Below are 19,675 nucleotides of genomic sequence, written 5' to 3' on the forward strand. Positions count from 1 at the left end.
TGCATGTCTGGCAGACATATCAGTGTGGATGACGGATCACCACCTCAAGCTGAACCTCGGCAAGACGGAGCTGCTCTTCCTCCCGGGGAAGGACTGCCCGTTCCATGATCTCGCCATCACGGTTGACAACTCCATTGTGTCCTCCTCCCAGAGCGCTAAGAACCTTGGCTAAATGACTTAAATGTGATCCTGGACAACACCCTGTCGTTCTCGACTAACATCAAGGCGGTGGCCCGTTCCTGTAGGTTCATGCTCTACAACATCCGCAGAGTACGACCCTGCCTCACACAGGAAGCGGCGCAGGTCCTAATCCAGGCACTTGTCATCTCCCGTCTGGATTACTGCAACTCGCTGTTGGCTGGGCTCCCTGCCTGTGCCATTAAACCCCTACAACTCATCCAGAACGCCGCAGCCCATCTGGTGTTCAACCTTCCCAAGTTCTCTCACGTCACCCTGCTCCTCCGCTCTCTCCACTGGCTTCCAGTTGAAGCTCGCATCCGCTACAAGACCATGGTGCTTGCCTACGGAGCTGTGAGGGGAACGGCACCTCAGTACCTCCAGGCTCTGATCAGGCCCTACACCCAAACAAGGGCACTGCGTTCATCCACCTCTGGCCTGCTCGCCTCCCTACCACTGAGGAAGTACAGTTCCCGCTCAGCCCAGTCAAAACTGTTCGCTGCTCTGGCTCCCCAATGGTGGAACAAACTCCCTCACGACGCCAGGACAGCGGAGTCAATCACCACCTTCCGGAGACACCTGAAACCCCACCTCTTTAAGGAATACCTAGGATAGGATAAAGTAATCCTTCTCACCCCCCTTAAAATATTTAGATGCACTATTGTAAAGTGGCTGTTCCACTGGATGTCATAAGGTGAATGCACCAATTTGTAAGTCGCTCTGGATAAGAGCGTCTGCTAAATGACTTAAATGTAAAAATGTACATGTAATGATAATCATTTTTAATCAGCTTCTTGATATGCCACACCTGTCAGGTGGATGGATTATCTTTAAAAAAAATGCTTTCTAACTAATTTTGTAAACAAATGTGTGCTCTAAATTTGAGAGAAATACGCTTTTTGTGCACATGTACAATTTCTGGGATATTTTATTTCAGCTCTTGAAACATGGGACAAACACTTTACCTGTTCTATTTATGTTTTTGTTCAGTATATATATTTCCACATTATGAGGTTGGAATAATACTGTGACATTGTGGAAATTAGAATAATGCCCTTTTAGTGTAAGAGCTGTTTGAAAAGATCACCTGAAATATCAGGATGTTTTGGTGGGATGGAGTTTTGGAATGCATGGTGACATCAGCAGGCAGTAAATATGTTTATAGACCAATAAGAAAGAGTTCTAAACCATCTCTGCCAGTAACAGCTAGTATTCAGTTTTTCCCCTCCCCACTCAGACCACTCACAGACAGTCCTAGCAAAATACTTGCTTGAGACATTGCTCTTTGCTAAGAAGCTATTTTTGTAAATTTTTGAACATTTTGATTGGAAATAATTACAGTAAGGTACTTAATTGTTACCCAGAAATGATTTGATATTGAGATAAAAACGGCTGCATTGGGCCTTTTAAAATTGAAATCATATTTGTGAGACGGTGCATAGCTCTATAAAACTAAAGTAATTTCCATAGAAGTGCAATCAGCACCGCTGTTCCTAGGCCACCGCTGAACAAAAATTACAACCCAGAGATGAAATATTATTAGCTAAAAAAAAATGAACACAGTGTTGCTACTCTCAACTAGTTTGGGACCCCGTTGGAGGTTGGGGCTGTTTTGAATAAAAAACATAATGCGCCCTCAATGATAAATGAAAAGATACCAAAGTCTTTATGGAATGAGGACATCATAGTGCATCGACAATAGCAAGGTCTGCTGAGTTGTAGTTTATACATTACATCCAGTCATACACATACAATGTATTCGTTTGTGCTCATTGATACATGCTGTGGTCATATTGGATTTGTAATAGTTGGATAACAGGGCTATAATCAGTGCTCATTGTACAGTTATAACAAGTGTAACCAATCATAATTGTGGTATTAATTAGTGGAACAATTGAGGTCTTACTATATTTCCATTAGCATGCAGTTCTATCAAGCTAGTGCCTTTACTGCAAAGCATTGTCTGCTTGAATACATGTAAATGGTTTGAACAACATTAATACGGCAGCTATTTTAAGCCATCTCATGATCTAGCCTAGTTTTAAAAATCAAAAACATGTATTTTGACATTTTGGCCTTGCTCAGAACAGGATGACAGTTTACTGGAATGAAAAGTGCCATATTTTTGGCATGTGCAGGGATGGAATTTGGGTGCTGGCTAGCCAGGCTAGTAAGACCTCCATTTATAATATTAGCCCAGGTAACATTTGGGTCAACAATCTGTGACATATGATACAATTTCAGTGGCCTGGCGGGCTAGTTTGGCACATGTTCAACTAGCTTGGTCAAAAAAGTACTAGCCTTGGGCTAGCCGACTAGTGTAATTTCCATCCCTTTGTGTACAGGCAGCATGTCTACAGTACACCCCATGCATGTATTTGAACTAGGAACAGGACAAGACAGTGGAACCAGGACAATACCACTCTAAAGACAGAAACACTGACACTCACCATCCTCCTCCGTCTGCTTGACGATCTCCTCGCTCTCCTTGCTGCCCTCAGGGTTGGCAAGGACCAGGCGAAGGCGGACGGTGACAAAGGGCCTCAGACCCCGCAGGGTGTAGTGGGACGACGTCTGGATCAGTTCCTCGGCCGCAAACTCCTGCTGGTTGAACACGTACTGGTACTGCACGGTCAGGTTGTAGCTGTGGCAGCGCGTCACGGCATAGCCAAACGTCTCCCACTGCAGGGTGAGCTGGCGGGCCCGGATGTCCACCACATTGACATTCTGAGGCCCGTTGACTGGGTCTGAAGGGAGAAGGCGAAAGAGAGGAACAGGGGTTAGAGTTTGTGAATCCAACCATTGGCAAACGAAGCGGAACTGCCTTAGTAATGGTATTAGTATTTGTCTTAGTATTCTTGGGATCCTGTAACTGATTGAACAGGACGTTCAAGACTTCAAGTTCAACACATGGATTTCACATGATGAGCCGATGTTGTGCAGCATTGAGTCACATGAAGAAAAAAACTTGAACTGCTATTGATGTATTATAGAGTTAGTTATTTAGCAGTGATGATCAGAAACAGACACAATATATCATACACTTTGTTCAAGTTGTCTGCCTTCCGTAAATCTCCACTAACCACTAAACCCCACATGGGTGATCGTTGGGCTATCACAGCAGAATCTTCCATATGTTGCGAGTATCATGGTGAAGTCGATACTGTACATCATGCCTGAAAGCATGACAAAGCTCTTTAGCCTCAAGGTCAGTCTAATTCCCCTAGATTGGCTAATAACAATGGCTAAATCACATAAGATGGTGGGAGACGAGTCTGCCTTTCCATTTGTGTTCTGTTTCAGTGCGTCTGGGTGGGAGTTGATATTTAAAGGCTTTGTCTAATTTTACAAGATGAAATCTGGTCGTTTAATCTGGACAAGCCAAAGCTAAGTGCACAAACAAATGGCATTTGGCTGCTGAGCACTTGAACCTTTTGGTTGTTTAAAAACTATTAAAATCGATGTCAGCGCTCCTGCGGAAATCTAATCAGCCTAATAAATAAATAAGACATCTGTCAGTTTAAGCTAGAGATACGTGATTTCGCAAATGCTTCCTGATCTTTCTTATGTCACTCAGATATAGGATAAACACTTCAGAACAAACTTCCTTCAAAACATTTTTTTGGGGGGACTACTATATTCAATGTGTATGGTCTAATAGCAGTAAGGCCCCCCCAAAAAGTTAATAAAATATTATACACTTTTTCTTTTTTGGATACTTCAAGGGGTCTTAAAATTCAAAATCAAATAGCAAAATGATCCTTGGTATGGCCGTAAAACATTTCCATATAGCTTAGTAGACACGCCCTCCCCCGGCTTAGACAGGGCTTAGACTCTTATGGGTTAAAAACCCCTTGAATCTTATCAATAGCATCATCCAAAGAAGCAACTATGCATAAACTACGCAACAGCTTATTGTTTTGTGATCCAATACAATGTTACTTACTTTTTGATGGAGTCTGAAGAAAGGAGACCAGCAGGCTCCATGCATTGCAGTTGTGGTAAACTAAGACAGCGATCAAAATAACTACCGGTAAATGTACTTTTTCATGCATTACATAATGCACAGAACTCAAAATACAAGACACAGTACTAGACGGCTTTCGTGCTAACAAAGTCCTTGAAATAGACTTATGCATGCAAGACATGCACAACAAGGCCTCACAGTAGATTTACAATGGGCTATAGCCCAATTTCTGGAACTGATAGAGCAGGGCCGGCCCCAGGCATATATCGGGGTCTCAACTTACTTTTGAGAGTAAGCAATTTTGACATTTGGTTGTGCATTAGCAGTTTTACTCTTGTTGTCAGTCACTGAAAGTCACTCAATTAGCCATGTCAGTTAACCATTTTTAGATTGGTAGCTAGTCTAACCAGCTCTAGTCTAACCAATTTGAAGAAATCAAATTTACCCAGGGGCCCTGACCTCCAGGGGAGCCCCATTGATTGTGTTAGTCATTCTCACTCTGATATATTAACATGGCATAAATTCCGGTAAAATTTGTTGAATTGCAGGAAATTAGCTTTAAAACTGAAAAAAATTTAATCTTTACCCATGACAAAATGGATAGAATTAAAGGACATTAGCTGTAAAACAGAAGAAAAAAATATCTCTGCCCCATGGCAAAATTAATACAATTGCATGAAATGTGACCTTAGTTACCTGCTGGGCTCTACGCCGGTGGCTCCCTGACACTCTTTCACTACTACAGCAGACTCCTTTCACAGCCCTGCCAATCAATACAGCCATTGATTAATTTGCCTGAACTGGCGGTTTATTTATTTATTTGTCAGGGACCATGTCCAAATGCATTGCACCTGATTTAGCTAGATAGCTCATTTTGACCTGTAGTTCAAATCCCCGAGCTGACAAGGTGCATATCTGTTGTTCTGCCCCTGAACAGGCAGTTAACCCACTGTTCCTAGGCAGTCATTGAAAATAAGAATTTGTTCTTAACTGACTTGCCTAGTTAAATAAAGGTACAATTAAAAATTACAATGCTACAATTATAACATTCTCTATATAATAAAATATAAATATAAAACAACAGAAAATATAAAGTTAATATTGCACCAGAGTTTAAATGTCCCTTGGTCCTACAGTATCTGACATCTTAAGAGTCAGAATATCTTAATGTCACATGACTGATAGCAAAGGTACTGCACTCTCTCACACTGACTGGCAGGGTGTCCCATAATCCAAACGCTCTGATTGAAAAAGCTGTCTGGACAAATTTAGTGAGATGAGTGGTTCCCTCTGGTTAAAGCTCTTGTCATCCTGGTATTGTCCTTGCAATATGTAACCAGTTGCTTAAGAGGTGGTGTGGCAAGGTCATGAGTGATCTTAAACAGCAGAGCAATGTCAGCAAGGTATAAGAAGCTCAGTAGGTTGTATTTTTTTATGATATTGCAGTGGTGATAGGTGTTTGGTTTTTTGACCAACACATTCAGAGTTTGCTTATTGAGTTTTTGAAGTTGCTTCATTGCTTTGAGACTAGTTTGGAACCAGGTTGTGATACAGTATGAGAGAGGGGACAAAATCATTGAGTGCAGGTACAGCTTAGCAGCATCTATTGAAATTTGGTTTCTGATAAATTAGAAATTTACCAGGTTGCGTTTGACTGTTCCATATACTTTTCTTATTTGTTTTGTGACAGACATGTCAGAGTCAAAAATGATTCCTAGGTATTTAAAATGTAACACTTTGTCCCTTAACAGTTACCTCAGGCTCATGAGTCTCACTGCAGACATGTTTTTAATAGTATTTATGTCTGTGGCATGTGCAGGGCATTTGGATAGTATTCAGACCCCTTGACTTTTACCACATTTTGTTACGTTACAGCCATATTCTAAAATGGATTCAATATATTTCTCCCCTCATCAATCTACACACAATAAACCATAATGACAAAGTGAAAACAGGTTTTTAGAATTTCTTTCAAAATTCAAAACAATGTAAAACAGAAATACCTTATTTACATAAATATTCAGACCCTTTGCTATGAGAGTCAAAATTGAGATCAGGTGCATCCAGTTTCCATTGATCATCATTGAGATGTTTCTACAACTTGATTGGAGTCCACCTGGGGTAAATTCAATTGAATGGACATGATTTGGAAAGGCACACACTTGTCTATATTACAGTCCCACAGATGACAGTGCTTGTCAGAGCAAAAACCAAGCCATGAGGTCTAAAGAATTCTCTGTAGATCTCAGAGACAGGATTGTGTCAAGGCACAGATCTGAGGAAGGGTAATTTCTGCAGCATTGAAGGTCCCCAAGAACACAGTGGCCTCCATCATTCTTAAATGGAAGAAGCTTGGAACCACCAACACTCTTACTAGAGCTGTCCGCACGGCCAAACTGAGCAATCTAGGGAGAAGGGCCTTGGTCAGGGAGGTGACCGAGAACCCAATGGTCACCCTGATAGAACCTGATGGGTACCCTGATAGAACCCCGAATTCCTCTGTTGAGATGGGAGAACATTCCAGAAGGACAAACAATTCTGCAGCACTTCACCAATCAGTCCTTTATGGTAGAGTGGCCAGACCGAAGCCACTCCTCAGTAAAAGGCACAGGACAGCCCACTTGGAGTTTGCCAAAAGGCACCTAAAGACTCACTGACCATGAGAAACAAGACTCTCTGGTCTGATGAAATAAAGTTTGAACTCTTTGGCCTGAATGCCTAGATTCACATCTGGAGGAAACCTCGCACCAAACCTATTGTGAAGCATGGTGGTGGCAGCATCTTGCTGTGGGGATTTTTAGCGGCAGGGACTGGGAGGCTAGTCAGGATCGAGGGAAAGATGAACGGACCAAAGAACAGAGAAATACTTCATTAAAACCTGCTCCAGAGCACTCAGGACCTCAGACTGGGGCGTAGGTTCACCTTCCAACACGAAAATGACCCTGGGGATTTTTAGCAGCGCAACATGGAAGGAGCACAAAACTTGGTTCAAACATTATTGGTCACAGACAACAGCACAAAGGACAAGAAGGTAGAGACGACAATACATCACACAAAGCAGCCACAACTGTCAGTAAGAGTATCCAGTCTTTGAATGAAGAGATTGAGATAAAACTGACCAGTTTCAGGGTTTGTTACAGCTAGTTCCAGTCGCTAGCTGCAGCAAAACAGAGAAGATGAGCGACTCAGGGATGTGTGTGCTTTGGGGACCTTTAACAGAATGTGACTGGCAGAATGGGTGTTGTATGAGGAGGATGAGGGCTGCAGTAGATATCTCAGATAGGGGGGAGTGAGGCCTAAGAGGGTTTTATAAATAAGCATAAACCAGTGGGTCTTGCAACAGGTATCCAGAGATTACCAGTTTACAGAGTTTAGAGCGCAGTGATGTGTCTCAATCCAAACAATGGGAACCTCTCAAGAGAGGAGAGACAGGTTAAAAAGGTCCGAGATAGGCTTGGCGATGATAGGGACAGCAACCTTATTAAAGAAGAAAGGGTCTAAACCATCTGATCCAGATGTTTACTTTGGGGTCAAGTTTAAGGATCTCCTTTATCACCTTGGACTCAGTGACCGACTGCAGGGAGAAACTTTGTAGCTGGGCAGGGGAAAAAGAGGGAGGATCATCGGAGCTCGTCGCAATAGAAGGAGTGGGAGTTGAGGAAATGTTGGATGGGCAAGGAGGCATGGCTGAGTCAAATTGGAATCCTGACTTAATGAAGTGGTGATTAAAGAGCTCAGCCATGTGCTTCTTGTCAGTAACAACCACATCATCAACATTAAGGGACATGGGAAGCTGGAAGGTTTATTCTCCAGGTCATAAAACGTTTTCCAGAACTTCTTGGGGTTAGAACCACAGAGAGAACTTTTCCTTAAAGTAATTAACTTTGGCATTCTGGATAGCCTGAGTGCACTTATTTCTCATTTGCCTGAATGAGGGCCAGTCAGCCTGAGTATACGTATGCCAAGGCCAGGATGTACATGCACATTTCCAGATATCATCAGCAGTAATACAATCAAGGCACGGCAGAGGACAGAGAGAGCTCTGCAGTGTTGATTTATGACATTTGAATGTGCATTAGATGGCAACAAGATCATATTGTAGAGCAATTTCATCAGGTAACATGAATACAAAGCCGTTGAGGTGTAGTTAGAATAGGATGGGAGGCCAAAGGGCTGTGTAACCAATAGAGAGTCCTGAATGTGGGAACAAACATAGTTTGTCCCACAGTTGGGTTAACAAGAAAGCTCATAGTCAACAAAGCATGCAGGAGTCATGAGGCACATAGCAAAATGCACAAGAAAAAATTTAATTGGGGCTAGCCATTGTAAGTTCAGAGTCACTTGCCCCAACAGTGCATGTGTGCTGGAGGCAAAGGAATCTCAGAAGAGAAGGGGGGTGTGGGGTAGGTACCTGTACCAGATGGGGAGACAGGCCAGGGAAGACCGTGAACAGATTGCCAGGTGGAATACAAGCAGCAGTGCAGCAGGCAATGGGAGTAGGTGTCACACCAACTTGGGAGAAGCTTTTATTTATTGTAGAAAATGTCAGTAGACGGTCTCTGAACAGTGGGAGGGGGCTTCAAAGGCCTCTGGATTTGGGTGGGGCAGGCTGCGAGAGACTCCTTCCTGCCACTTGTTGGGCGCAAAGGCCTCGATGCCTCTCACTTCACACCTCAGTGCTAATTGAAGTTGGATCTGGTCTGTCCTAGCAAGCCTGGCAGCCTTTAACTCAACATTCCGTCCCCATAAAATAAAATATATCATTGTAATGTACTTTATCTTTCATTTATTTCATTTTCCCCTTCTTTTTAGCTTTCAAAATAGCATCAGACCAAACACTACTCACTCAGTTCCAGGTTGGATGGTGTTCTCAGGTCTCTGCTGTTTGTTTGCCAGAGCACCCCCTGTATATCTTGGAAAAAGGAGTCCTTGGGCGCAGTAATCCCTCCAAGTAATTTTGTCCAAAATTATATTGTAGTTATTTTTTTGTTTTGATATGGAACGAAGGCCATGCTGTGGAGGGTAGCATCCTGCATAAGTCCCTCCCAAGAAATCCAAGTTGATCTAACTTCAAATCTATCCTTTTTTTAAAGCATGTTTCAAAATGTGAGAGCTCACATGCAGCTGTCTCTGTCTCCCCGCTTCCCTTGAATTATCTCCCTTGAACTCTCTCTCCCAAATCCAGGTATGCCAAGCTTGTAGTGGCATATCCAAGAAGACTCAAGGCTGTAATCATTGCCAAAGGTACTGAGTAAAGGGTCTGAATATGTATGCAAATGTGATATTTCTTTTTTTTTTCATAAATCTACAAAAATGTTTAAAAACCTGTTTTTGCTTTGTCATTATGGGTTATTGTGTGTAGATTTATGAAGAAAAAGACAACAATTTAATCAATTTTAGAATAAGGCTGTAACTTCACACAATTTCAAAAAAGTAATGGGTTCTGAATACTTTTCAAGTGAACTGTACTTGTATAGAGATAAGATTATGTTAAGATTTGACTGACACGCATCAAAAGTGCCGTTTTATTGGGATTCCAAGATAATTAAATATTGAAGGTGCGGACTAGATAGTGTTCAAGATCTTTGTGCTCCTTTTATGCCATATATTGGCAATATCATTCTCAGGGCTGGATTTCTCCGTTAAGCATTGCTACAGCGTTTAGAAACAGCTATGGGTCCTAATGAAAAAGGTTGGTTTCTCATAATTAAAAGTGCACCGCTCTATTCAGTGGCTGCTCAATAACCCTCAATTGCTCTCTTTTCTTTTACGAGATCCATATAGCACACGGGCTCAGAGCCCTGCCCAAGTGTGCAGCACCAACTACATTTGGTAGAAAAGAGAGATGTGGAAACAAGGTTTTTTTTTCGGGGGGGACAACCGAAACACGGCGGAAGAGGACGATAATATAACAAAAAATTAGAAGCGGTGTGTATTCTTCTTCCAAAATGAACAACTTCAAAACAAAAGAATGGCGGTGGTGGGGGGAGGGATAGAGAGAGGCAATCTAAATTGGGGTGGAAGCAGAGTATAGACTGATGGGACAGAGACTACACAGCTAGCATTGTATCACCTTACCTCCACCAGCACTGCTGCTGCCTTCCTTCTGCCCAACCCTTCACCCAAAAAGGTCTGTATTGAGAGATCCTTCTGGATATTATTACGCTTTCCCTCCAGTGGAGTCGGCGAGCTGAGAAAGCAATCCCCCTTCCCCTCAGAATCAATCAAACTGGCACTCTTTCCAATAATTTAGCCTTGCTGGAGGAAAACAACACTTCACTTGCTGCTTCCCCCAGTAAATGACTTCTCACAATGAAGATCATGATACATCAAATGTCCACAGATAGATTCTCAGGTACCCTCACTCTCTCAGTTAGAGTGTGGGGGAACAAACAAGTGTGTATATTGTATGTATGAACCTGGGAAGATTTTGAACATTAGTATACCCTGTGTGCCCTTGTAAGCTAATCTGTTATCGGAAGAAGTGGATGCTGGGTGCTTGATGGCGAGGCTCTGTAGAAGCAGTCTTTATTTCAGTAATGAGGGAAAAACACTGGTTCAAAGAAATGGAGGATTAGCGGCGACCCCTCATTCAGGGCAGGTGGGGCAGAGTTTTTTTTGTGTGCCTGTTTTGCATGTTATGTTGCCATTAATACGTGTCACATATCAGTTTGCAAATACAGTTTTACAAAATGTAGTTAATAAAGCAGCAAGGCAGCTCCAAAATGCAGGTGATTCAGTCTAGCTCAGTGCTTTCTGTGGTGGTGGGGCAGCCAGTGGAAAATAGCGTAGCGTTGGTAATGTTTTCTAGTTGCGCCGTGATTGGTTCAGTGTTCTGTCACTCATGGGGACACTACGTTGCTGCAAAATCTACGGGGAGATCTTGACAATTCAAGCCCCTTGGGTGCTGCCATAGGGTTACATTAGAAGTGGCCATCCAAGATGGCTCGAGGTCATTGGCCATAGATAAAATGAAGTCAAATCACGTTATATTTACCATATCTATGATTTGAATAATCGTGTCAACATTATACTTTAATAATCTTAGCTAGCAAGTAGTCATCATCATGAATTGCATCAACAATCTACTGGCAAATTCTTTTCCATCCTTGACATATGAAGAAAAATTATAGATAAAACGTATCGGTGCTCATGGACATAAACATCACACAACAAGATGGAAATTGCAAATTCAACAATGAGTGGTTAGGAAGGAATCAGAGGCCAAGTGCAAGCATCGCAAAGCAATCACTAGCCTGCTATTTAGTGGAGTGGGTGTGTGGTCCAAATCTGGGTTTAAGGGTCTCTTTTCCAAGCTTAAAAGGACAAACATTTATGCGGTCAATCCAGCATGACTGCTTCCACATTCAGAACAACTGGAAACTCGCAACTGGGAAATCTCAGTGAGTTCAAAACAACTGGGAACTAAATGTTTTATTTTATTTTGAACGGTCATCCAACTCGGAATTGCAAGTCGCAAACTCAGGCCTCTTTCTAGAAGCTCCGACCTGAAGATCACTGACGTCATGATTCAACATTGTTTTTTTCCTGAGTTCCCAGCTGTCTTGAAAGCACCATACTTCCAGAGAATGACAGACTTTTCATGACAGAATTTGCCCACGAGGATCACCACTCCACTTTCCTGTTCAAGTGAGCACAGCAAAACAAGTCCAAAAATGTAATGTATGCTGCTGAATAAATTATTCCAGGGAGATATGTATACGGTAGCTAAGCAAGTAATACTAAGTGTATGTTGTGTAGTAAGCTGTTAGTAGCCCATGTGCCTCAGCCTAATCATTTGGTACCTTTCCCCCCTCCAAATTTAGAATACTGTTTAGCCTAATGACTTGGTGGTGCACATATAGCCTGTTTTAGAGAAATATAATAATTAAATATTGTAAGAGCTTTCACTATCTGCTTATACTGTAAGAATGACCCATGTTCTGAATTATGTGGGGGGGGTTTGTCCCACCAAGATTTACATGCTAAAATCGCCACTGTGGAGCAAACCTGTGGCCTGTGTTGTGTTACATCTGAACTTACATCTGGACCTTTGTCTAAACTTATTTCAAAGCTCAAACAAGACACACTACAGGCAATTGAGAAAATATGAAGTGACTTTTGTCTACCACAGGGGATCTGTTCATCAAACCACTAGGAGACAGTGTGTGAGTGTGCGGGGGGAGGGGGAGGGGGAGATGGACAGCTGGAGGCAAACGTGTGTGTTCACATTAAGGTTTAATAGTGGGAACCGAGAAACCGAGATTTCCCGCCAAAACCCATTCTCATTTCCTAGGATAAATAACGTTGAGAAACGTGTAAATTCGAATACATTATTTCTACGAACAGCGTCACGTGAAATGGAACTGGTCAATTATATGCAATGTCTAAATGTGGTTTCTCTGCGACCTGCTCTGCTATCTGCATGATCAATCATCAACGCTCAGTGTGTATGTGTGAATGTGTGTGCTGTTGTAGCCTGCCATAGGCCTTTTTCACATTTTTATATAACCTTTATTTAACTCATTCTGATTTACAATGATGGCCTACCGGAAGGAAAAAGGCCTATAAAAATATAGGACAAAACACACATCACAACAAGACACAACAACACTACATAAAGAGAGGCCTAAGACAACAACATCAAAAGGCTGCAAAACATGGAAGCACAGCATGGTAGCAACACAACATGACAACAACATGGTAGTACCACAACACGGTAGCAGCACAACACCTGGTTCAAACATTATTGGGCAGAGACAACAGCACAAAGGGCAAGAAGGTAGAGACAATACATAATGCGAAGAAGTCACAACTGTCAGTAAGAGTGCCCTTGATTGAGTCTATGAATGAAGAGATGGCGATAAAACTGTCCAGTTTGAGTGTTTCTTGCAGCTCGTTCCAGTCGCTAGCTGCAGCGAACTGAAAAGATGAGCGACCCAGGGATGTGTGTGCTTTGGGGACCTTTAACAGCACGTGACTGGCAGAACGGGTGTTGTATGTGGAGCTGCAGTAGATATCTCAGATAGAAGGGAGTGAGGCCGAAGACCATTTTATAAATGAGCATAAACCAGTGCATCTTGCGACGGGTACACAGAGATAACCAGCTTACAGAGTAGTATAGAGTGCAGTGAAGGAGCATTGGTGGCATATATGATGGCCAAATGGTCAAGAACACCTAATTGCAAAGTTGTCATAAATTCAAAGCCCTGCGTGCAACGGGTTCTCCTACCATGCCATTGCAAACAGCAAGTAGAGGCAAGTAGTAGGTTAGTTAGGTTATACAAGTAGGTTATACAGATCAGCGCTAAAAGAAGGCCATAGCCTACTCTCCCCAAGCATCCCTCAAACATATCACAACTGGTGAATGGATCATTAGAAGGGTCAATTAACCAAGATGCAACAATACTAAATATGCATGTGAGACGCATCAACTTTCTGGCATTATTCATACATTAGACCATACACAACCCTAGCAGCCTACCATATTTCCTCAACATAAAGTCCCCAATAGAGAACATCCCTTGGCCTGCATGCATGGCTTCTATAAATCCAATTTCTTACTATATGTGCAGGTAAAAATGTGTTTAGGTGCAAGGAAATGTGTTGTTTTACAGGGTCATCCATAGTATGTACAGCATCGCTGGAGCAAATTAGGGTTAAGTGCCTTACTCAAGCCTACATTGACAGATATTTCACCTTGCCAGATCGGTTTATTCGACCACTCTGACCACTAAGCTACCTATCGCCACAAAACGCAACCTCTCGACGCAGTTACCGTAGACAATGTCTGATCTCAATGTCCACCTCACATTCAAATCTCCACTAACGTTTGGCACAGGCAGAGGCTCAAATATAAACTGTTGTTAATCACAAAACAGCTGATACACTGTGTCCACAAAAGCGATCGATGAAATAGACATTTGTAACATTGTTTCATGATGTTACACTGACAAAAGCGGAGCAGGGTGGGCTGCTGGTCCGATTTGCTGGCAATTGATCAAGCCGAGGCCAAGTGAAAGAAAAGGGCCAACAAGCTGCCTGACATCTTCCGGTCGAAGGTAGGCTAAAACAAATGTAATTTCACTAGACCTCTTAATATTTTAATAGTGCTTCATAGGCCTAGGCTACCTTAATTCTAGGCTACATCAACAAAATAGTGTGGTGAAAGAAATTTGAGTTTAATAAATTGCAACAAACACAAAAATAAAACATTAGTGCTTATTTTCTCAATTAATAAAGTGTCCGATTTTTTGCACAGGTATTATATGCTTTTAAATAGCTTTTCTGGTTTGAACAGGAATTTCTTGCAATTTTGGTGTGTGTGTGTGCATGTGTGTGAGGGTCCGTGTGTGTGTGTTAGTGTGTGGGTGTAGGCATGCAGGCATGCATGTCAATTACATTAGGCTCATCTCTTCACAAAAAAGTACATTTGGTTTGAGATTTAGTACCACACACTCTCAAGCTTGTCAAGATACCTATAATAACTTGCAGTTTATCACACAACCTCCAACACAGAATCATGGATAACACCATTTCAGGACAAAATATCCTTTCTAAACCATGACTGCATCATGTTCATTGTCATTTTAAATTTCTCTGCTAATGAGATGATCTAACTGAGAGTGGAGGACAGTGGCTTGTGGAAGTCAGTGGAAAGTGCCGACAGAACAGTATGGAGGAGTGACATGACTGTTAATAATTTTGGGGGGGGAGAGTGTAGCAAAGCACAGGCTCCCTCCTGGCAGTGCGTGGCGCCAACATACATTTTAATTGACGTTTTAATAAAATACTGCAAAGGTTACCATGTTGTTATTCCTCCCCCACATAATTTCGTCAGTCCTTTCTTTACCCAGTGACCTCACCTCAAAGGCCAATGGGACTCTTATTATGCGCTAATCAAAAAGTAGTCCGCATTTGACATTGCCATGGCAACGGTCATTACTTTGTCCTCCGCTGCAAATATCTGCCATTATTTTCAAAGTTATTTGTGGAAGTGCTAACAAATTGGACTCGAAGCAACATAATTACCCAAAAACAGCATTATTCAGTTGTTTAAAATAATACCTCACATACTAGAATGAGTTGCACAATGTTGAAAATGTGGAGCTTGTTTGGAGGGTTCGCGGATGCCCCCAAATCGAGAGGATGTAGGGAGCACAAGCAGCGTCAGGTCAACATGGTAAGGCAATTAATTTGACCCTTTTGTGAATAACATTTGAGGAACACGCCAAGTAGCCCATGTTTTTTCCAACCTTTAACTCAAGGAAATATTGGTCAGATATGGAGAAAAGTATATTTCCACCCAACAATAGGTGTCTGTCACATCATTCCAAGAGAGGCTAATCCTACGCTTTGGTTGAGAAGTACCCAATTGTTTGTTCTTCCCTCAAGAACTAGAGACACGTTGGACGGTGTCAGGAATGGACTGCACGCTGAATTGAACTTTGATCACACAATGAAAGGGGCATCTGCATGTCAGCCATTTCTGACCAACCTTTTATCTTTAGAGTTATAAATAAAGAGAAGTGACACCGTTGGTGGAAAAAATATTCTGGGCTTCAAAGTGCTTTTCAATGACCATGTGCTGTAGCTGGCTGCCTACTCTGAGTGCTGGCTAGATGGGTCGAGAACAGTGCTGTGTATAAACCCTTGGTACTCCTCCTACATTGTCCCCATACTTTTTAATTATACATATTATGTGAGCTAATGTTACTGTCCCGACTACAACAACAAAATACTTAAATACATGTTATTTTGTCCTTGAAACATTTTATTGAAATAATGTAGAATTCCATTCATTCCTATGGAGTAATGCTGCTACTGATGAGTGAAAATATGTTTGACCAGTGGCTTTCTCTCAATGGCCAATACATAGCACCAGAAATTCTGGGTTTATATACATCATTGGTCAAGAACAGGCTGTCCTTTGACGCACGCAAATTACCGGGAGAAAATAAAGTACAGTACTTGTCGGATCTGGACTGGGATTTGTTGTCATTTCCATCAAGCTCCATACAAGCTATATGCTAATTAATGAGTAAAACATATGGTACAAATCAGTGGCGAACGGTGCCGTTTAAAATTAGGGAGGACGGTTATTTTTCTAATGAGCATAGCCTTATTTCTATTACAGCATGTTGGATGACTGTCATTCATATTCCATTAACTCAGCTCAATGTAACATCGATAGGTTTAGGTTACTACAGTACATGATCCTCAAAATGTGTCATCATGAGGTTGCTACAACCTAGCCTATGAATGAAAGTTTACAACATAGGTGCACAGGTCGAGATAACATGTTTAGTCATCAAGGTGACAGACAATGACACATTCTATACCACCTTGCAGACTCTTGGCTACATCTAGCTGATCTAGGGTGTAATTATTTGTCCAACAGTTGCAAACGAGAGTTTCTATTGGACAAATTCAGGTATGTTTATCCCCGTTTCGTTTATCCCCGGCTTTCGTTTAAGGAAGGTTTTCAACAGAATCGGTGGAATGAATACACCCCTAATCACATGCAAATACAGTGGCAATAAATGAATAAAATCAAAAGCTTACGTTGACTTGGAATAGCTCCAGTGTTGCATAGCCACAGCCAGCTAGCTAAAATGGCATTCCACTCTGTTTGAGTGTGTCTGAGTAGGCTGAAGCAGCTAGCTGCTTTTGCTAGCTAAGTAACTGAAGGTGAAAGTGGAAAAAAAGCACAATGAAATATAGCTAGCTCTCTAGCTTCTCCTTCGTTTTTGGAGAAAATAACTTGTTGAAAACGGTTCAACTATTGTCTTGCTCTCTCTTTCAGTAAACTACTCACTACATTTTATGCACTGCATTGCTAGCTAGCTGTAGCTTTCAGTACTAGTTTCATTCTCTGAGCCTTTGATTGGGAGGACAACATGCAGTTCATGCTGCAAGAGCTCTGATAGGTTGGGGGAAATCCTCCGGAATCTGTCATAATTACTGTGTAAGACAATAATTTGTTGAAAACTGTTCAACTATTGTCTTTCTCTCTCTTTCAGTCAACTACTCACTATATTTTATGCACTGCAGTACTAGCTAGCTTTAGCTTTCAGTACTAGCTTCATTCTCTGATCCTTTGATTGGGTGGACAACATGCAAGTTCATGCTGCAAGAGCTCGGATAGGTTGGAGGACATCCTCCGGAAGCTGTCATAATTGCTGTGTAAGTCTATGGAAAGGGGTGAGAAACATGAGCCTCCTAGGTTTTGTATTGAAATAATTGTACCCAGAGGAGGACTGAAAATTCCAGAAAATTATGTCATGGCTTTAGAAGCTTCTGATAGGCCAATTGACATCATTTGAGTCAATTGGAGGTGTACTTGTGGATGTATTTAAAGGTCTACCTTCACTCAGTGCCTCTTTGCTTGATATCATGGGAAAATCTAAAGAAATCAGCCAAAACCTAAAATTGTACACCTCCACAAGTCTGGTCCATCCTTGGGAACAATTTCTGAACACCTGAAGGTACCATGTTCATCTGTACAAACAATAGTACGCAAGTATAAACACCATGGGACCACGAAGCTGTCATACCGCTCAGGAAGGAGACGCCTTCTGTCTCCAAGAGATGAAGGAACTTTTGTGCGAAAAGTGCAAATCAATCCCAGAACAACAGCAAAGGACCTTGTGAAGATGCTGGAAGAAGCAGGTACAAAAGTATCTATATCCACAGTAAAACAAGTCCTATATCGACATAACCTGAAAGGCCTCTCAGCAAGGAAGAAGCCACGGTTCCAAAACCGCCATAATAAAGCCAGACTACGGTTTGCAACTCCACATGGGGACAAAGATTGTACTTTTTGGAGAAATGTCCTCTGGTCTGATGAAACGAAAATCGAACTGTTTGGCCATAATGACCATCATTATGTTTGGAGGAAAAGGGGGGAGGCTTGCAAGCCGAAGAACACCATCCCAACCGTGAAGCACGGGGGTGGCAGCATCATGTTGTGGGGGTGCTTTGGTGCAGGAGGGACTGATGCACTTCACAAAATAGATGGCATCATGAGGCAAGTCAATAATGTGTATATATTGAAAGCAAAATCTCAAGACATCATTCAGGAAGTTAAAGTTTGGTCGCAAATGGGTCTTCCCAATGGACAATGACCCCAAGCATACTTCCAAAGTTGTGGCAAAATGGCTTAAGGACAACAAAGTCAAGGTATTGCAGTGGCCATCACAAAGCCCTGACCTCAATACTATAGAACATTTGTGGGAAGAACTGAAAAAGCGTGTGTGAGCAGTTACACCAGCTCTGACTCAGTTACACCAGCTCTGTCAGGAGGGCCAAAATTCACCCAACTTATTGTGGGGAGCTTGTGGAATGCTACCCGAAATGTTTGACCCAAGTTAAACAATTTAAAGGCAATGCTACCAAATACTAATTGGGTGTATTTAAACTTCTGACCCACTGGGAATGTGATGAAATAAGTTAAAGCTGAAATAAATCATTCACTCTACTATTCTGACATTTCACATTCTTAAAATAAAGTGGTGATCCTAACTGACCTAAGACTGGGCATTTTTACTAGGATTTAATGTCAGGAATTGTGAAAAACTGAGTTTAAATGTATTTGGCTAAGGTGTATGTAAACTTCCGACTTCAACTGTATATAAGACATGTCTATGTCCTGGAAAGTTGTGACTTACAACGTCATTCTAGTTACATTAGTGCACGTTAGCGCACGTTAGCATCAACTGTAGGGTCACCGATTCTGTAGAGGATAAACTGGTCATCTCTGTAAACCCGATGCAAGAACCACTGGTTTCTGATTATTTATAAAACTCTCTTAGGACCCACTCCCCCTATCTGAGATATCTACTGCAGCCCTCACCCTCCACTTTCAACACCCCTTCTGCCAGTCACATTCTGTTCATGGTCCCCAAAGCACACATATCCCTGGGTCGCTCCTCTTTTCAGTTCGCTGTAGCGAGCAACTGGAACGAGCTGCAAAAAACACTCAAACCGGACAGTTTTATCTCCATATCTTCATTGAAAGAATCAATCATGGATACTCTTACCGACACTTGTAGCTGCTTCGTGGGATGTATTGTTGTCTCTACCTTTTTGCCCTTTGTGCTGTTGTCTCTGCCCAATAATGTTTGTACCATATTGTGCTGCAGCCATGTTGTGTTGCAACCGTGTTGTTGTCATGTTGTGTTGCTACCATGCTGTGTTGTCATGTGTGTTGTGTTGTCTTAGGTCTATCTTTATGTAATGTTGAGGTGTCTCTCTTGTAATGATTTGTGTTTTGTCCTACTTTTTTATCCGAAGCCCCCAACCCCACAGGAGGTCTTTTGCCTTTTGGTAGGCCGTCATTGTAAATAAAAATGTGTTCCTAACTGGCTTGCCTAGTTAAATAAGGGTTAAATAACACTATACTAAATATATTCACTTGTCAACAAATAATTGATTAAAACGCTCTGTTCTGCAATTGTATTTCATTTTATTTATCTAAGAATCATAACTAAATATATTGAGTATGACAAAAAAAGCTCTTGAATGACAATT

At 41.9% G+C, this 19,675-nt stretch overlaps 1 protein-coding gene across 1 annotated transcript in view; it reads right to left on the minus strand.

Moving 5' to 3' along the window:
• LOC118370053 (receptor-type tyrosine-protein phosphatase T) overlaps positions 1 to 19,675 on the minus strand; it is a 488,900-nt gene that overhangs the window by 230,454 nt on the left and 238,771 nt on the right. Inside the window, exon 9 of the mRNA XM_052498885.1 lies at positions 2,628 to 2,924. Coding sequence (XP_052354845.1) covers positions 2,628 to 2,924 — 297 coding nt within the window. The remainder of the gene's footprint in view (positions 1 to 2,627; positions 2,925 to 19,675) is intronic.

This window comes from Oncorhynchus keta, chromosome 37, assembly GCF_023373465.1.
Source record: "Oncorhynchus keta strain PuntledgeMale-10-30-2019 chromosome 37, Oket_V2, whole genome shotgun sequence".
Taxonomy (NCBI): domain Eukaryota; kingdom Metazoa; phylum Chordata; class Actinopteri; order Salmoniformes; family Salmonidae; genus Oncorhynchus; species Oncorhynchus keta.